This window comes from Orcinus orca, chromosome 1 (genome assembly GCF_937001465.1).
Source record: "Orcinus orca chromosome 1, mOrcOrc1.1, whole genome shotgun sequence".
Classification (NCBI taxonomy): Eukaryota; Metazoa; Chordata; class Mammalia; order Artiodactyla; family Delphinidae; genus Orcinus; species Orcinus orca.
The window spans coordinates 179,584,232-179,602,810 of NC_064559.1; the positions used below are offsets into that span (position 1 = coordinate 179,584,232).

General features: G+C 44.4%; 1 protein-coding gene across 15 annotated transcripts in view; it reads left to right on the forward strand.

The window, feature by feature from the left end:
* SCMH1 (Scm polycomb group protein homolog 1) overlaps positions 1 to 18,579 on the forward strand; it is a 200,415-nt gene that overhangs the window by 165,763 nt on the left and 16,073 nt on the right. For 14 of the 15 annotated variants that reach the window (XM_033421987.2, XM_033421981.2, XM_033421989.2 and 11 more), the window contains 2 exons: positions 12,661 to 12,861; positions 15,026 to 15,217. In XM_033421987.2, the coding sequence (XP_033277878.1) occupies positions 12,661 to 12,861; positions 15,026 to 15,217 (393 nt within the window). The remainder of the gene's footprint in view (positions 1 to 12,660; positions 12,862 to 15,025; positions 15,218 to 18,579) is intronic. The other variant, XM_033421994.2, reaches the window with a different exon arrangement.

Below are 18,579 nucleotides of genomic sequence, written 5' to 3' on the forward strand. Positions count from 1 at the left end.
AGATTTCTTCTTTGACCCATGTGTTATTTAGAAATGTGTTGTTTAAGCTCCAAGTATTTAGGGATTTTTCACTTATCTTTCTGTTACTGATTTCTGGTTTTATTCCATTGTGGTCTAAGAACAGACATATTATATGATTTCTGCTCTTTTAAATTTGTTAAGGTGTATTTTATGGCCCAGAATGTGGTCCATCTTGGTGTGTGTTCCATGTGAGCTTGAGAAGAATGTGTGTTCTGCTGTTGTTGGGTTAAGTAGCCTCTAATACCAATTATATCCAGTTTATTGATGGTGCTATTGAGTTTAACAGTGTCCTTACTGCCTGCTGAATCTGTCCATTTCTGATAGAGGGATGTTGAAGTGTCCACCTGTAATAGTGGATTCACCTGTTTCTCCTTGCAGTTCTATCAATTTTTGCCTCCTGTATTTTGATACTCTGTTGTTAGGTGCATACACAGTAAGGACTGACATGTCTTCTTAGATATTTGACCTTTATATCATGTAATGCCCCTCTTTATCTGTGATAACTTTCCTTGCTCTGAAATCTGCTCTGTCTGAAATTAATACAGCTACTCCCACTTTCCTTTGATTAGTGTTAGCATGGCATATCTTTCTCCATCCCTTTACTTTTTTTTTTTTTTTTATTACATCTTTATTGGAGTATAATTGCTTTACAATGGTGTGTTAGTTTCTGCTTCATAACAAAGTGAATCAGTTATACATATACATATTTTCTCATATCTCTTCCCTCTTGCATCTCCCTCCCTCCCACCCTCCCTATCCCACCCCTCCAGGCGGTTACAAAGCACCAAGCTGATCTCCCTGTGCTATGCGGCTGCTTCCCACTAGCTATCTATTTTACGTTTGGTAGTGTATATATGTCCATGCCTCTCTCGCGCTTTGTCACAGCTTACCCTACCCACTCCCCATATCCTCAAGTCCATTCTCTAGTAGGTCTGTGTCTTTATTCCTGTCTTAAGCATTCTTTTCTTTTTTTTTTGAATATTCATTTATTTTTAATGACTTATTAGAACAAATACCTATAGATATCATTATATATATGATATATAAATTAATTATACAATATATCATGTATTAATTATTAAAACATACTCTGGTAAATATTATATATTCAATATGAAACAGGAGGAAAGGGGGCAGGGCACAACCTTTAAAAGAATTACATAGCCCGAGGACACAACATAAACTGATTAGAACAAAATAGGTCCAAGATGGCGGACGAGTCTACTTCCACTAGACCTTGAGCCTCTGTATACACTCATTGTAACACATCAGCAAGCTAAGCGACACACCCACAGGTGCCACGACAGTTCCAAGGATGACCATAAAGGTCAAAAAGTGGGCGGTGGCTCAATTCCTAGAAATCCCCACCCCTTCCCCAAAATAGCTGGAACTCCTCCCACTCATCAGCGTATGAAATTACTCACCCCTATAAAACTAACAACCCCATACCCTGGTGCTGCCCTCGCCTTCTTTTTTTTTTTTTTTTTTTTTTTTTTTTATAGGTATACCTGGATTTAATTCTCACTTCTACCGCTTGGTAGCTGGATAGCCTTAGGCAAGTTTCATACCTCCCTGAAATTCACTTAATTCTGTCTGTAAAATGGCATAATAACTTATTATAGCATCCTTTTAGGAATTTGAAATCAGTTCTTGAAATAAAAGTACACAATATATAGACAAGTATGGATTCCTCAATAGATGTTTGACCTTTCATTTCTCCAGTATCCCACCCGCATCAAATAAAGAAAAATACTTTTTAAAATTTACGAATATTTCATTGTTGTAAAGTTAAAGCCATAAAAATAATCAAATGGCCTACTATCATACCGTTAGAAGAAAAAAAAAAAAAAAAGGTGTTCATGAGAGTTCCATATTAGAATACAAGTTTTCCTTAGGCACCTGTTTATGTATGCTATTCTGCTCTTTACAATAAATAATTAAATTTAAAAGACTTAATTCCTCACTTTTAAGACCTTATTAGTTTACAAATTACATATTGACCTATGCTAAATTTTATACCGACCCATGCTAATGAATTCAGTACAGAAAACAAAAAACACTGCACTCAAGCAAACTACATATATATATATATATATATATATATATATATATAACTTATATGAGAATTGCTACTCCAGCTTTCTTTTGGTTTCCAATTGCATGAAATACCTTTTTCCATCCCCTTACTTTCAGTCTGTATATGTCTCTAGGTCTGAAGTGGGTCTCTTGTAGACAGCAAATATATGGGTCTTGTTTTTGTATCCATTCAGCCAATCTGTGTCTTTTGGTGGGAGCATTTAGTCCATTTACATTTAAGGTAATTATCGATATGTGTGTTCCCATTCCCATTTTCTTAATTGTTTGGGGTTTGTTATTGTAGGTCTTTTCCTTCTTTTGTGTTTCTTGCCTAGAGAAGTTCCTTTAGCAGTTGTTGTAGAGCTGGTTTGGTGGTGCTGAACTCTCTCAGCTTTTGCTTGTCTGTAAAGGTTTTAATTTCTCCATCAAATCTGAATGAGATCCTTGCTGGGTAGAGTAATCTTGGTTGCAGGTTTTTCTCCTTCAACACTTTCAATATGTCCTGCCACTCCCTTCTGGCTTGCAGAGTTTCTGCTGAAAGATCAGCTGTTAACCTTATGGGGATTCCCTTGTGTGTTATTTGTTGTTTTTCCCTTGCTGCTTTTAATATGTTTTCTTTGTATTTAATTTTTGACAGTTTGATTAATATGTGTCTTGGCGTATTTCTCCTTGGATTTATCCTGTATGGGACTCTCTGTGCTTCCTGGACTTGATTAACTATTTCCTTTCCCATATTAGGGAAGTTTGCAACTATAATCTCTTCAAATATTTTCTCAGTCCCTTTCTTTTTCTCTTCTTCTTCTGGAACCCCTATAATTCGAATGTTGGTGCGTTTAATGTTGTCCCAGAGGTCTCTGAGACTGTCCTCAGTTCTTTTCATTCTTTTTTCTTTATTCTGCTCTGCAGTAGTTATTTCCACTATTTTATCTTCCAGGTCACTTATCCGTTCTTCTGCCTCAGTTATTCTGCTATTGATCCCATCTAGAGTACTTTTAATTTCATTTATTGTGTTGTTCATCGTTGCCTGTTTCATCTTTAGTTCTTCTAGGTCCTTGTTAACTGATTCTTGCATTTTGTCCATTCTGTTGTCCATTCTATCTCCAAGATTTCGGATCAACCTTACTATCATTATTCTGAATTCTTTTTCCGGTAGACTGCCTATTTCCTCTTCATTTGTTAGGTCTGGTGGGTTTTTATCTTGCTCCTTCATCTGCTGTGTGTTTTTCTGTCTTTTCATTTTGCTTATCTTACTGTGTTTGTGGTCTCCTTTTTTGCAGGCTGAAGGTTCGTAGTTCCTGTTGTTTTTTGTGTCTGTCCCCAGTGGCTAAGGTTGGTTCAGTGGGTTGTGTCGGCTTCCTGGTGGAGGGTACTAGTGCCTGTGTTCTGGTGGATGAGGCTGGATCTTGTCTTTCTGGTGGGCAGGTCCACGTCTGGTGGTGTGTTTTGGGGTGTCTGTAGACTTATTATGATTTTGGGCAGCCTCTCTGCTAATGGGTGGGGTTGTGTTCGTGTCTTGCTAGTTGTTTGGCATAGGATGTCCAGCACTGTAGCTTGCTGGTCGTTGAGTGAAGCTGGGTGCTGGCGTTGAGATGGAGATCTCTTGGAGATTTTTGCTGTTTGATATTATGTGCAGCTGGGAGGCCTCTTGTGGACCAGTGTCCTGAAGTTGGCTCTCCCACCTCAGAGGCACAGCACTGACTCCTGGCTGCAGCACCAAGAGCCTTTCATCCACAGGGCTCCTTAATTTGGGATGATTCGTTGACTATTCAGGTATTCCACAGATGCAGGGTATATCAAGTTGATTGTGGAGCTTTAATCCGCTGCTTCTGAGGCTGCTGGGAGAGATTTCCCTTTCTCTTCTTTGTTCTCACAGCTCCCAGGGGCTCAGCTTTGGATTTGGCCCCGCCTGTGCGTGTAGGTCGCTGGAGGGCGTCTGTTCTTTGCTCAGACAGGACGGGGTTAAAGGAGCCGCTGATTCGGAGGCTCTGGCCCACCCAGGCCGGGGGGCAGGGAGGGTCACGGAGCGCGGGGCGGGCCTGCAGCGGCAGAGGCCGGCGCGACGCCGCAGCCTGAGGCGCGCGGCGCGATCTCCCGGGCGAGCTGTCCCTGGATCCCGGGACCCTGGCAGTGGCGGGCTGCACAGGCTCCCCGGAAGGGCGTGCGGCCAGTGACCCGCCTTCGCACACAGGCCTCCCGGTGGCGGCAGCAGCGGCCCTAGCGTCTCATGTCTGTCTCTGGGCTCCGCACTTTTAGCCGCGGCTCGCGCCCGTCCCTGGAGCTCTCTCAAGCAGCGTTCTTAATCCCCTCTCCTCGTGCACCAGGAAACAAAGAGGGACATAAAAGTCTCTTGCCTCCTCGGCAGGTCCAGACCCTTCCCCAGACTCTCTCCCGGCTAGCCGCGGCGCACCAACGCCCTGCAGGCTGTGCTCACGCCGCCAACCTCAGTCCTCTCCCGGCGCTCCGACAAAAGCCGGAGCCTCAGCTCCCAGTCCTGCCCGCCCCGGCGGGCGAGCAGAAAAGCCTCTCGGCTGGTGAGCTCCGGCCGGCCCGATCCTCTGCGCTGGAATCTGTCCGCTTTGCCCTCCGCACCCCTGTTGCTGTGCTCTCCTCCGCGGCTCCCAAGCTCCCCCACTCCGCCTCCCGAAGTCTCCACCCGCGAAGGGGCCTCCCAGTGTGTGGACACCCCTCCTCCCTCACAGCTCTCTCCCGCCGGTGCAGGACCCGTCCCCATCCTTTTGTCTCTGTTTAGTTTTTTCCTTTGCCCTAACCAGGTACGTGGGGGGTTCCTTGCCTTTTGGGAGGTCTGAGGTCTTCTGCCAGCGTTCAGTAGGTGCTCCGTAGGAGTTGCTCCACGCGTAGATGTATTTCTGGTGTATCTGTGGGGAGGAAGGTGATCTCCGCGTCTTACTCTTCCGCCATCTTCCCCCAGCGTCCCATCCCTTTACTTTTAATCTATATGTGTCTTTATATTTAAAGTGGGTTTCTTATAAACAACATAGAGGTGGGTCTTGTTTTTTGATCCAGTTTGAAAATCTCTTTCTTTTAACTAGTTTATTTAGACCATTGACATCTAAAATGATTATTGATGTAGTTGGATAAATATCTACCATAATTGTTACAGTTTTCTATTTTTTTGCCTTTGTAATTCGTTCCTATTTTTGTCTTCCACTCTTTTTCTGCCTTTTGTGGTTTTAACTGAGCATTTTATATGATTCCACTTTTTCTCCTTTCTTAGCATATCAGTTATATTTCTTCTTTTACTTTTTTAAATGATTACCCTTGAGTTTGCAAATAACATTATAACTAATCCAAGTCTGTTTTCAAATAACACTATACCACTTCACAGATATAATAAGAATCCTAATTCCTCCTGTCCATCCTTTGTATGATTAGTGTCATTCATTTCACTTAGACATGAGTATGTATAAGCATGTACATATATATATACATAAGCATACACAAATACATCATTACTATTTTTATTTTGAACAAACTGTCATCTGTTAGATCAGTTAAGAATGAGGGGACTTCCCTGGCGGTCCAGTGGTTAAGACTTCACCTTCCAGTGCAGAGGGTGCAGGTTCAATACCTGGTTGGGGGTCTAAGATCCCACATGCCTTGTGGCCAAAAAACCAAAACATAAAACAGAAGCAATATTGTAACAAATTCAATAAAAACTTTAAAAATGGTCCATGTCAAAAAAAAAATTTTTTTTTAAAATAATAAGTTCTTATTTTGCCTTCACCTATTCTGTCTCTGATGCTCTTTTCTTTGTGTAGAGCCAAGTTTCTGACCTATGTTATTTTCCTTCTCTCTAAGGAATTCCTTTAACATTTCTTGCAGGGCAACAAACTCCATCAGTTTTTCTTTGTCTGAGAAAGTTGTTTTGTTTTGTTTATAAATTTATTTATTTATTTTGTTTTTGGCTGTGTTGGGTCTTCGTTGCCACGCACGGGCTTTCTGTAGTTGCGGTGAGCAAGGGCTACTCTTCGTTGCGTTGTGAGGGCTTCTCATTGCGGTGGCTTCTCTTGTTGCAGAGCATGGGCTCTAGGCGCATCACTGTGCCACCAGGGAAGTCCCTGAGAAAGTTTGTGTTTCTCCTTCACTTTAATTTTTCGAGGGATAGAATTCTAAGTGGGTGGGTATTTTCTCTCAACACTTTAAATATTTCACTCCCTTCTCTTCTTGCTCACATGGTTTCTAAGGATGTAATTTTTTATTGTTGCTCCTCTATAGGTAAGATGGTTTTTTCCTCTGAAATCTTTCAAGATTTTTTAGCTTTGATTTTCTGCATTTTTGAATGTAATATGCCTACATGTAGTTTTTTTGTGTCATTTATCCTGTTTGGTGTTCTCTGACCTTCCTAATCTGTGCTTTGGTGTTTGACATTAATTTGGGGAAATTCTCTGTCATTATTGCTTCAAATATTTCTTCTATTCCTTTATTTCTTCTCCTTCTGGTATTCCCATTATGTGTATGTTACTCCTTTTGTAGTTGTCCCACAGTTCTTGGACACCCAGTCTATTCTGGGTGGAGGCTTTTTTTTCAGTCTTCTTTTTTCTTTGCTGTTCAGTTTTGGAAGTTTCTATTGAGATGTCCTCAAGTTCAGTGATTCTTCCCTTGGCTGTGTCCAGTCCACTAATTAGCCCATCAAAGGCATTCTTCATTTCTGTTACAGTGTTTTTGATCTCTAGCATTGATTTTTTATTTTCTTAGAATTTCCATCTTTCTGCATACATTGTCCATCTGTTTTGCATGCTGTCTGCTTTATCTATTAGAACACCTAGCATATTAATCATAGTTGTTTTAAATTTTTAATCTAATAATTCCAGGGACTTCCCTGGTGGTGCAGTGGTTAAGAATCCGCCTGCCAATGCAGGGGACACGGGTTTGAGCCCTGATCTGGGAAGATCCCACATGCCGCGGAGCAGCTAAACCTGTGTGCCACAATTACTGAGCCTGCGCTCTAGAGCCCATGAGCCACAACTACTGAGCCTGAGAGCCACAACTACTAAAGCCCGCGCGCCTAGAGCCCGTGCTCCACAACAAGAGAAGCCACCGCAATGAGAAGACCACACGCCGCAACTAGAGAAATCCCGTGCGCAGCAACGAAGACCCAACATAGCCATAAATAAATAAATAAATAAAAATTTTAAAAATAATAATAATTCCAACATCCCTGCCATGGCTGAGTCTAGTTCTGATGCTTGCTCTGTCTCTTCAAACTTCATTTTTTTGCCTTTTAGTTTACCTTATAAATAGGCCTTTAGTAATAATGGTAAGGTATGAGGGGAGGAGAAGTATTCTATAGTCCTATGATTAGGTCTCAGTCTTTCGGTGAGACTGTGCTCTTGGACTGTGAACTTTACCAGTGCTTCTTAGTCCCCCTCATGCCCCTTAGATGGGGCAGGATGGCTGGAGGGGGCTGCAGTTGGTTATTTCCCTTCCCCCAGGTAGATTAAGCTCTGATCAAATCCCAGCAGATTAAGTTCTGGTAAAATAATTTCTCCTGAGGGTAGGCCTTGTTAAGAAGGACAGAATGGTCTGGCATATTTTTAAATGGCTCCTTTTCCCCCCCTCCCACTGCTGGAAGCATGAGGGCATTTTTCTCCGATATTCACTGTGAGAACCTGGTCGAGCTTCTGGAGGTAAAACTCACAAAAGTGTGGGACCACCCGCACCCCATGATTGGATCCCCCCTGGAGTTTTTAACTCTTAGACTTGTTCACACAGAGCTTCCAGTAGGAACTCTATAGTTTAGATTTTCCTACCTCTGCACGAGTTCCTGTGGCGGTTTCTTTTTAGTAAATTGTGAGTCTCTGTGTTCACCGGTCTGTCTCTTGGTGGGGAGCAGCAGTTTGCCCTGTGACCTCAGTTCTCTGATGGATCTAAAAAGGATAGTTGATTTTGCAGGTTGTTCAGCTTTTTACTTGTTGTCAGGATGAAGTGGCTACTTCCAGGTTCCTTCCACGCTGGACCCTTCTCTGAATCTTTTCTTCAGCCTCTAATTCTGATATCATGGATGCAGTAGAAAACCAAAACATGACAATATACAAAAATATCTTTATGACCTTAAGATTGGGAAGGATTTTTAAAATAAGACAATAAGCATAAATTAGAAAAAGTATGTAACCTTTATATTCCTGGAAAAGGTAATATCAGTATATTCGACTGTACTGTAATTAAAGCAGAGGCAGCTCATCTCTCTTCCACATTGCATCAGTTGAGGTGGTTCAACTGGGGCTGTTGGATCCACTTCCAAGATGATCCATTCGTGCGGCTAACAAAATTGGTGCTGGCACGGATGCCTCCAAAAGGTATCTTGGGCTTCCTCATCCCAGGGTGACTGGATTCCAAGAGCAAGTGTCTCAAGAAACAGGAAGTGGAGGCTACCATTTTCTTAAGGCTTGAGCCCCCAAATCAACAGAGCATCATTCCCATATCATATTCTATTGATCAAGCAGTCACAGAGCCTAGATTCAAGAGAAGGGGAGTAGACCCCACATCTTGCTGGGAGGAGGGCCAAAGAATTATGGACCATATTTTAAAACCACATCAGTCCACTTTCTGGACATAAGTTATTTACATTTTTACCACTTGGAAGATTTATTCTTCCCCTTGCAAGATTCCCCATTAAAGGTCTCATCCCTTTACAACATTGGGCTCCAGATCTGGCATCTCATCATCTAAGTCAGATCCAGGTGCAAATGAGACCTCTCAGGTGCAGTTTCTCAGATATAGCTCCTTGAGTGTAGTTCTTCTCAGACCGAAGACCTGTGACCTAAAGAAACATGTTGTCTACTCCCCACATGCCCAGCATACGGTGATGGGGTAGGCATAGGATAACTTACAGATACATTCATTCAAAGGGGAAAAAACCTGGAGGCACATAACAGTCACTGGTTTATAGAAATTCTGAAATCCAGCTGGGCATCTGTTGCCAATTCCTTAATTAGATCCAATACTACTTTCTGGGAGTTGTTTCCATGGCTCTTTGGTTTTGTCCTCTGAATCATCCTTCCTTTTCCATAGGAAATCTGAGATTGCCTTCTCAGTCTTCCTCCTGATTGTAAAAGGTTGGGGGTTCAAAGAATTCTTTCCATTTTGGACCATCTCTGCCCCTTTTAATCTGAGCTAGCAATGCTTCTGCCAGAATGATTCTCTTAGAAACTTGAGAATAGAAGCCTAAAAGGTCTTAAGAAGGCTGTCAGTGAGGGCTTAAAGGAAGTGAGGAAAATCTTATTGGAAGATGGCGGACAGGAGACACCTGCTAGGTAGTGATGGAAAGTCTGGTAACACTGTCACCTGCAGTAACATGGAACTACGAAATGTACCTGATGAACTCAGTGAATTATAAGGAGATTTCCAGACAAAGTAATGAAGTGCCACCTGGCTTCTCACTGCCTATGATAAAAGTGTAAGATGAGAGAGATGAGCTTCAAAAACAAACATAGCAAATAAAAAAGTCCAGGACTCACAGTCTGGAAATGCTTCTCATTTCCAGTCTCTCCAGAAGGCAAATAGTTCTAAATTAAGAAAGGGTCAAATCCAGAATGGGACAATAAAAATCTTTCATTAAGATGTCAGAATGATTTAAGAGTATGCTTCATAGTCTCTTTCAGACCAAAAGGCCCTCTAAAAATCGTAAGGGCAAGTCTCACAGATACTCTTCCTTAAACAGTAAGATTTTTACTGATCTTAAGGGCATTGTCTCACAGCAGCTATACAGGAAGCCCAAAGTAGAGAAGGTCTTATCTTCAAGAGATTTGTGATTGTGGCTTTTAGCTAATGAAGTAAATTTCAATAGTGTTCATAGAAAACCCCCCAAGTTTCATTCTGGTGGAAGCATTGCCACCTCAGACTAATAGCGCCAGAGATAGTGCAAAATAGACTAGTACAGAATCCTTTAGACCCCAGCGTTTTACAGGCTTCTATTCAAGGCCCTTTCAGCTTCACTCACATTCTTTTTGTGGGCTTTTATGCTTCTTTCTGCTTCCAAGTCCCAAAGCCAATGTCATGTGTGTTGGACTTCTGTTACTGTAGCACCCTATATCTGATACCACATTCTGTTCCAGTAATCTTTTGCTACATAACAAACCACTACGAAACTTCATGGCTTAAAACAACAATGTGGGCAGTGCTGGGTGGCGACAGCTGGTCTCTCTTCCCTGCAGTGTCAGCAGTGGTCGCTTGACCCCGACTGGAGGATCCACTTCCACCACAGAGCTGACAGGTTGGCTCTGGCTGTTGGTTTCTCTCCATATGGACCTCGCCACATGTGGCTTTGCCTCCTCACATATGCCAGTTGGGTTCCAAGAGTGAACGTCCCAAGAAAGAAGAAGTGGAAACTGCCAGTTTCTTAAAGCCTGGGTCCAGAAACTGGCACAGTGTCATTTCCACCCTAGTTTATTGGTCAGGTATCACAGAGATCAGTGGAAGGAATGTCAAAGAATCTGGGAACCACAGTCTTTGGAAGGTTTTATCCTTTGGCTTTTGTATTTCACCCTTTTAATCCATATAGAATTTTTTTTTAAATCATCACTGAACTGGTTATATTTTTTCCTTTTTATGTGCTTTAATTAAGTAAAATTTACATACAGTGAAATGTACATATCTTAATATACAATTTGATGAGTTTTAATTAATGTAAGCAGCCATGTAGCCACAGCCCCAGTCAAGATAAGAGTCATTTCCACCACGCTGGACGTTGCCTCATGCTTCCTTACGGTCAGCCTTCACTCTCGCCTTTATTCTGATTTCTGTCACCATAGATTAGATTTTACTGTTCCTGAAATTCATGTATAAATGGAATCAGATTGTGTGTACTATTTTGTATTTGGTTTCTTTCACTCAAAATAATGTTTTGAGAAGCATTCGTCAATAGTTCATTCTTTTTTAATGCCAAGTGGTATTCCAGTAAATAAACATACCACAATTTGTATATCTGTTCTCTTGTTGATGGACATTTGGGTTGGTTCTAGTTTGGGGCTATTATGACTAACCTGCTATGAACATTTTAATAAGTGTCTTTTCACAGACATAATGTTTTCACTTATTTTCATTACTCTTTTCTCTTTGAGTTCCTCATTTTTATTTGTTTTGTTTTCAATGAAAGAGTCATATTATGACATGGAAATTCTAACCATTTCTTAACAGGCTTCAGCCGATTCTTCTTTTATTAAGTCTACCTTCACACCGACCTGCAGGGGCCCCTGCCCGTTCTTGGGCCTTGTGTGAATTATAAAGACGGAGCAGCTTGGCTCTCATCATTCCCCACTCTTGGTTAAGGATTCAGCATTCTTGGGTCTGCTGAGTCAGTTGCTACTTTGTCACTCTGCTTTCCAGCTTCCAGAATTTTAAGTTGTCTCCTTTCTTGTTATCTGGCTCATTGTAGTGGGTTTTAAGAGAAAAAAGAGTTAAATATATATTTCAATGCATCTTGTTTACCCTTTTCTTTTTTTTTCCTTTCTTTCTTTTTCAGCCGTCACCTTCCACATCCTGCCTCTCTCTTTTTGTTTTCTTCCCTCCATCTTGCTTCCCCTTAGATTTAGAATGACGACGGTGGAAGAATCCTCAGGCAGCATCTGGCTCAGCCCCTCCATTTTGTGGATGGCAAACCTGAGGCCCAAAGAGGACAGCAGTCCGTCCACAGCCCACACAGTTACTGCTCTTACCTTTTTGCCTTTAATAACAAAAGAGACTTTTTGCCCTCCTGCCCTTCAGTTAGTGAGCCAGGACAGTGTGAAGAAGCCGAGTACCCCCTACTCAAGTGGAAGCCTAGAAGTCAGGTCAGCAGAAGGAATGCCGTAGCTGGCCAGGCAGCTGCGGGTCCTCTCTGGACCAAGAAGCAAGTCTGGGTAGGACTGCCTCTTTCTTCCGTGCTCGCCCTGCCTCTGCCCTAGCACAGTGGCAGGTGGGAGGTTGCAATTAGGAGAGTGCCCAGCTGTCTTGACAGGAGAAAGTACTGAAACAGAGAAATACATAGGTGGGACCCTCAGGTCCTTTGCATGTTTTTCTTTATTCCAGTTTTCTCCTATTTTCCCTACTTTCTTTGAGCCTGAGTGTTGATGTAGAAGATAACAAAGGGACTCTAAGGCCCAGAACGGAAGGCAAGGCAAGTGACTGCTGGATTGACCACTCTAAGTCCAAAGCCAAACACACACAAGCACTAATATTGCCAGAGCCCCCAGCTCCATACACAGAGCATGTAAGAGGTACCAAGAATAGATAAGGCAACCAAGGACCGAAAGTGAAAGTACATACATCTGGAAAGTTGCTTAGATCTTCTTTTCAGCGAACAGAAGACAAAGTGCGAGTTCTGTGCCTTGGCTGGTCTGGGCTGTTCTCCCAGCAGGCTGCGTTCCCAGAGCTTTGGTCATGCAGTTTGGGCTGGCAGCAGCTGGGTACAGCCACCCTCTACCCCCTCCCACGGTGTTTCACAGCTTAGCAGCTGGGAATCCTGTAGAGACCAGAGCCAGGGTATGAAAGACGAGGAGAGCACTGTTGTCTGACTTCTCTACCCTGGATACTCTATAAGCTGCTTTGATTCTTTGTCTCCTGCAGTTTGTATTTACTTGAACAAGAATGGCAGCACAGGCCCCCACTTAGATAAGAAGAAGGTCCAGCAGCTCCCTGACCATTTTGGGCCAGCCCAAGCCTCCGTGGTGTTGCAGCAGGCTGTGCAGGCTTGCATCGACTGTGCTTATCACCAGAAAACCGTCTTCGGCTTCCTCAAACAGGGTCACGGTGGTGCAGTTATCTCAGGTAAGCGCCCCTGGGCTGGTATGGCTCCTAGTCAGAGGAGCGGGCCTTTTCAACTGGCTAATTTCTAGCAAGGCATCCTGGTTTCTACTTCACACCTGTAGGCTCTGGAGAAATATGAAAGTATTCCATTTCTCAGAGAGTCCTCATTTTCAACTCCCAGAGCCCCTCCAGGTCTTCTGCATATCGCTGCCAAGTAGAATACCCACGCAGACTCTGTCTCCTTGCCTAGCCTCTCCCATACAGAAAATATATGGCTGCGTTGCTTTAAAGATGATCACAAGAAAAAATCCAGAGGAGGCTGTATTGTGGAAACAGTAGAGTTTCTCCAGACTGCCATAGCCTCCTAGCTGGCTTCAGGGAACCACAGAACTCTTCACTCATTCTTTTGACTCCTTGGCTTCCCAGTCCTAAGCCAGCCCTGATACAGGGGAATTGAATCTCAGGGCAGAGTGGGAAGAATCATCCCTCTCTTTCCTGCTATGAGAGTTTGAGTCAGTTGCACAGAGTATGGTTTTTTGGTTTGTTTTTTTTCACTGAGAATAGTCACTTTTCCTGCTGTGCCCTGCTCTGTTTCAGTTTTCCTAAGTCCAAAACCCCATTCTTACCCACCAAACCTGTGAAGACTTGATCTAGAGCCTTTCAATCTTTATTTTTTTAAATAAATTTATTTATTTTATTTATTTATTTTTGGCTGCGTTGGGTCTTCATTGCTGCATGTGGGCTTTCTCTAGTTGCGGCGAGCGGGGGCTACTCTTCATTGCGGTGCACGGGCTTCTCACTGCGGTGGCTTCTCTTGTTGCGGAGCACGGGCTCTAGGCATGCGGGCTTCAGTAGCTGTGGCTCTCAGGCTCTAGAGCACAGGCTCAGTAGTTGTGGCACACGGGCTTAGTTGCTGCGCGGCATGTGGGATCTTCCCGGACCAGGGCTCTCACCCGTGAGAGAGTGAGATTGGCAGACAGATTCTTAATTGGCAGGCAGATTCTTAACCACTGCGCCACCAGGGAAGCCCCAGCCTTTCGGTCTTAATTGTACACTACTCCGTAATCTCCTGCCCCTGCCCTCTAACTAGTTGCAGTATCCAGCCTCAGGAAACCCAGCTGACATGGAAGACCCCATAAATACCACCTTTTAGCAGACATTCATTGAGTCCTTACTCTGTGTTAGAGGTTATTGCCAGACACTGGCCAGGGGAAGGAAAGAAAAGAAGATGACATGTTCAGGCTCTGCCCTGATGGAAAAGAAAGACTAGCTCACAGCTAACTGTGGGAGGTGTTATATAATATGTGAGAAATGCATGCAGGGTGGTGTGGGAGCCCGGACGAGGGAGTAATTGGCTGCATGGAGGATGGGGGCAGGCAGGGAAGGAATTGCTATAAAAGGCTGAAAACTGCATGGGAAATCAAGCCTCCCTTTCCTTCTGAGGCTGAGGCCTCTGCCTGGCCTCTCCTTTGCTTCTCTGCAGCAGTCTACAGGGACCCGGCTTTCTTTACCACTTTTCTTTAGCAGCTCTCACCCACACCTTCTCTAGGGTTCTTCCTCTGCCCCAAAATTCCTTCCTGAGAATGACCTATCTCCCCATTTCCTTCCTGCCCTCAGAGACAGATGTAGAGGCCTTTTGCTTGTTAAGGATTATACAGATACATTTTGAATAGAAATAGGTGGGGACTTTAAAAGAAAATCAGGCATGGAATAGTTCCAAATGTTGCCGAAATTCTAGTTGCCCTTATCCAGATCAGATTGTGCGCCTCAGCCACTGCTGGCAATAGCTGTATTCTCCTCTGCGGCCCAGCTTCTCTGTTCTTGGGCAATTCTTATGGAAATGGAACCCCAAATGAACAGATTTCCTGGGGGAGGCCCAGCCAACTGATGGAGCAGATAGAATTATGTTCACAGTTGTTTCACAGGCTAAGTAAAATCATTCCAGAGCCCCAGGTGCAACAGACCTGCCCTGGCCACTCCCATCATTGCAAGCCCTGGAGTTGGAGGCAAAAATCAAACCCTCAAGGGAGGGAGGGGAGGGGAAGGAGGGAGGAAACCTGGGCACCGGATTGCCTCTGTGTAACCAGGGAAGCCTGAGGCAAGCAGTGGGCTGGACTCCTCCTGCCCTGCCTGCGCTGCTGAGCTGAGGAACTGACGGCTCAGCCCTGTTCGCTTAACTCCACAGCCGTGTTTGACCGTGAGCAGCACACCCTCAACCTCCCAGCCGTCAACAGCATCACCTACGTCCTCCGCTTCCTGGAGAAACTCTGCCACAACCTTCGCAGTGACAATCTGTTTGGCAACCAGCCCTTTACACAGACTCACTTGTCACTCACCACCACAGAGTACAGCCACAGCCACGACAGGTACCTACCAGGTAGGAGCTGGGACGGGGTCTGGGCTGAGAAAGGGGGGCAGGGTAGTAGCTGTAGCAGCAGCAGCGAGGGCCCAGGGCCAGCCCTCAGACCTGCTAGCCTGGCACCTACTACCGCATGATCTGGTTTTCTGTCCCTTAACTTTGCCGTGTCTGGCACTTTTTGGTCTCCTCTCATCTGTACTGTCTCTTCAGGATCTTGTCTGCTATCTTTAGGATTAACCCTCTTTCCTCTGGATTTTTATCCCTAAAAAAATGGTGGTTCATGGTTCTCCTGAATCTGCATGTGGAGCCACCGTGAAGTCACAGGACATCTCCCCGTGTGAGTCTGGCAGCAAAGGCCTAACACAGAACTCCCTCGCCAGCGGGAAGGTTTAGTCTCAGGCTGCAGATTGAGAAATTTGCTCCCGGTGATTGGCCATCCACTCTTTCCTTTGGCACGCGGCCATAACTCCTCCAGCGCCGCCAGTGGAGCAAGTCAATTCAAGTTCCTGCTGTTTCTAACTAGGCTGGAAAATAACTTTCTTAGTTAACATACCAGACCCACAACGGGAAAGCGGATGCCACGTGGCCGGATCAGTGACTAAGCACTTCTGAGAGAGGTTTGAGTGAATGGAACTCAGCATCTCTAATCTGGAGCACAGGACACAGAACAACAGGGAGGGAAGGGAAGCTTGGCCTTAAACGTAGCAAGGTAGGTCATTATGGGAGAGGGAGGAAAGGCTCTTTAAAAGAGTCCTGTGGACCTTGTCCTGGCCAGAGGAATAGAGAGGCAGTGCTGTCAGCGCTGGGGCTGTGCTGCCTGGTGATGGGGGAGCGTAACTCCAAAAGGTGGTTCCCACACTGTCTTCCCTGTTGTCTTTTCATCATTGTCAGAATCACTCCTGATAAAAGTGCCACTTGTGGAAGAATGTGCTGGGGAAGTGACTGCTCACCCGTCACCCCCCATCCATCGCCTCTATCTGTACTGCTGCACCCAAAGGAGAATTGCTTATATGACTTGCAGGCAGGGCAGAAAGATGCCTGAATTTCAGACGCTCCTTCTGGGGTCCCCACCATCTGGTCCTTGCAGACATATCTGTGACCCTCTCACTGACCCTTTTCTTCAGAGGGAACTTCTCATCTGACCTACTCTAGATTGCTTTCTTTCAGCGTCACACTCTCTGAGAACAGAAAAGGGCATTCTTACTTGTAGTTAGGATATTGCCCTGGGAGTCTGGGCTGGGCACGGTGGAGTTGGTGCACACAAAGGCAGGTTGTTACATATCCCCTGCTGCTGGCATTCAGGAACTCTGAGCTGCACTTCAATAATTAAAATTAGCCCTACCTGAGATTCTGGAAGAATGGATACACGAGAGAGGGTAGCATGTCCATGAGTGTAGCTGCTAGTCTAAAGAGAGATTTCTCAAAGAAATAGGAACTCAGAATTCTTTTTTTTTTTAAGCATTTCTTTTTCTTTTTTTTTTTTAAGTAATTTATTTATTTATTTTATTTTTGGCTGCGTTGGGTCTTCGTTGCTGCGCACAGGCTTTCTCTGGTTGTGGTAAGCGGGAGCTACTGTTCGTTGCAGTGCGCGGGCTTCTCATTGCGGTGGCTTCTCTTGTTGTGGAGCACTGGCTCTAGGCACGTGGGCTTCAGTAGTTATGGCATGCGGGCTCAGTAGTTGGGGCTTGCGGGCTCTACAGCGCAGGCTCAGTAGTTGTGGCGCATGGGCTTAGTTGCTCCGCGGCATGCGGGATCTTCCCAGACCAGGGCTCGAACCTGTGTCCCCTGAGTTGGCAGGTGGATTCTTAACCACTGCGCCACCAGGGAAGCCCCAGAATTCTTAAATGCAATAACACCGCTAACAACCAAGAGAAACGCACTGGTAGCAGCATGCAGAGGCTGGTAGGGGTGTACATCATGGGCCTGCAGTCGTGATGATAGTTTGGGATTGGGGCGTGTGACCTTTCCTGGGAATTCTGTTCCAGTTTGCATCTCTCTGATTCAACTACCAGACAAGAGGAAGCAGGCTTTAGCCACTCTTCCTTCTTGCCTCACCAGCTAAGAAGAGACAAAGACCAGGGTTATCACCTTCCGCATTGGCTGCCCCCCTTCTCTTCCCTCTTTTTCAGACAGATTCAGCCAGCTCTCTGTGCTCTCCTATGATCTCTAACCTCTGTTTCTCATAGTGGGTGCTCAGCAGCTTGGCTGCTCTCACCCTAGTTTCTGTTTGCTTCCCTGAGATGTTTTAACTCTGCCCAGACAAACTAGACCTTTGCCTAGATTTCTAACTCTTCTGTGCTCCCTCGCTTATCTTTTCTGCCTGCCTCCCTCCCTTCCTCCCTGCCTTACTGACCCTTTGCTCCACCTCTGATCATTTTTCATTTCCTACAGTTTTCCGATTAGTTACTTAGACCTCTGCCAAAGAGCTTGATGTGCATAAGGGCTTTCTTTCGCTTTGCCCTTTGGATCTGGTGTTTATTACTCCCACCCTTCTGCCTGGCTACACGCTTCTGCTCGTTCCACATCTGAAGATACCACCTCTCTTATCCAGGAGCTTACCAGCCCCCTCTTTCTTCCCTACAGCCTTGTCTCCACACTACCCTACCCATTTCTGAATACGGTAACTGACTACACATTTCCAATATAGCAAATAGTCACCAAGTGTACATCCCATTAGGCTTCCTTACCTAAGCTGAGACTTAGTTTTTTCCTCCAGTGTTTTATTTTGAAAAATTTCAAACTTATAGAAAAGTTGTACAGTAGTACAGTGAGCAGCCATGTACTCTTCACCTAGATTTGCCACTTAGCTTTTTGCAGTATTTACTTTATCTGTTTCTCTAAGTGTATATACATGTATGCGTTTCTGTGTATTTTTTGTTTACTGAACCATTTGAGAGTTAAGTGCAGATGAGAGACTTGATCCTTAAACACTTTTGTATGTATCTCCTAAGAACAAGGAACACAATACTATTATCATTCTCAAGAAGTTTAACATTAATAAAATCTACTAGCTGATATATATAGTCCATATTCAGATTTCCCCAGTTGTCCCAGTAATGTCCTTTGTAGCTTTTTTTTTTTTCCTAATCCAAGATCCAGTGAAGGGTAATCCACTGTCTCTTTAGTTTTCTTTTATCTAGAGCAGTTTTCCAGCCTTTTTTATCTACCTTCCATGATATGACATTGGCATTTTGAAGAATTCAGGCCAGTTGTTTTGGTTCAGATCATCAAACATTTATCAAATACTTACTCTGTGCGAGCTCCTATACTGGGCTCTGGGGAGACAGAGAGAGAAAACAGACTCAATCCCTGCTCTAAAAGAGTTCCCAGCTCAGAGAGGAGATACAGGTAAACATGTATGTGGTAAGAGCATGGAACCA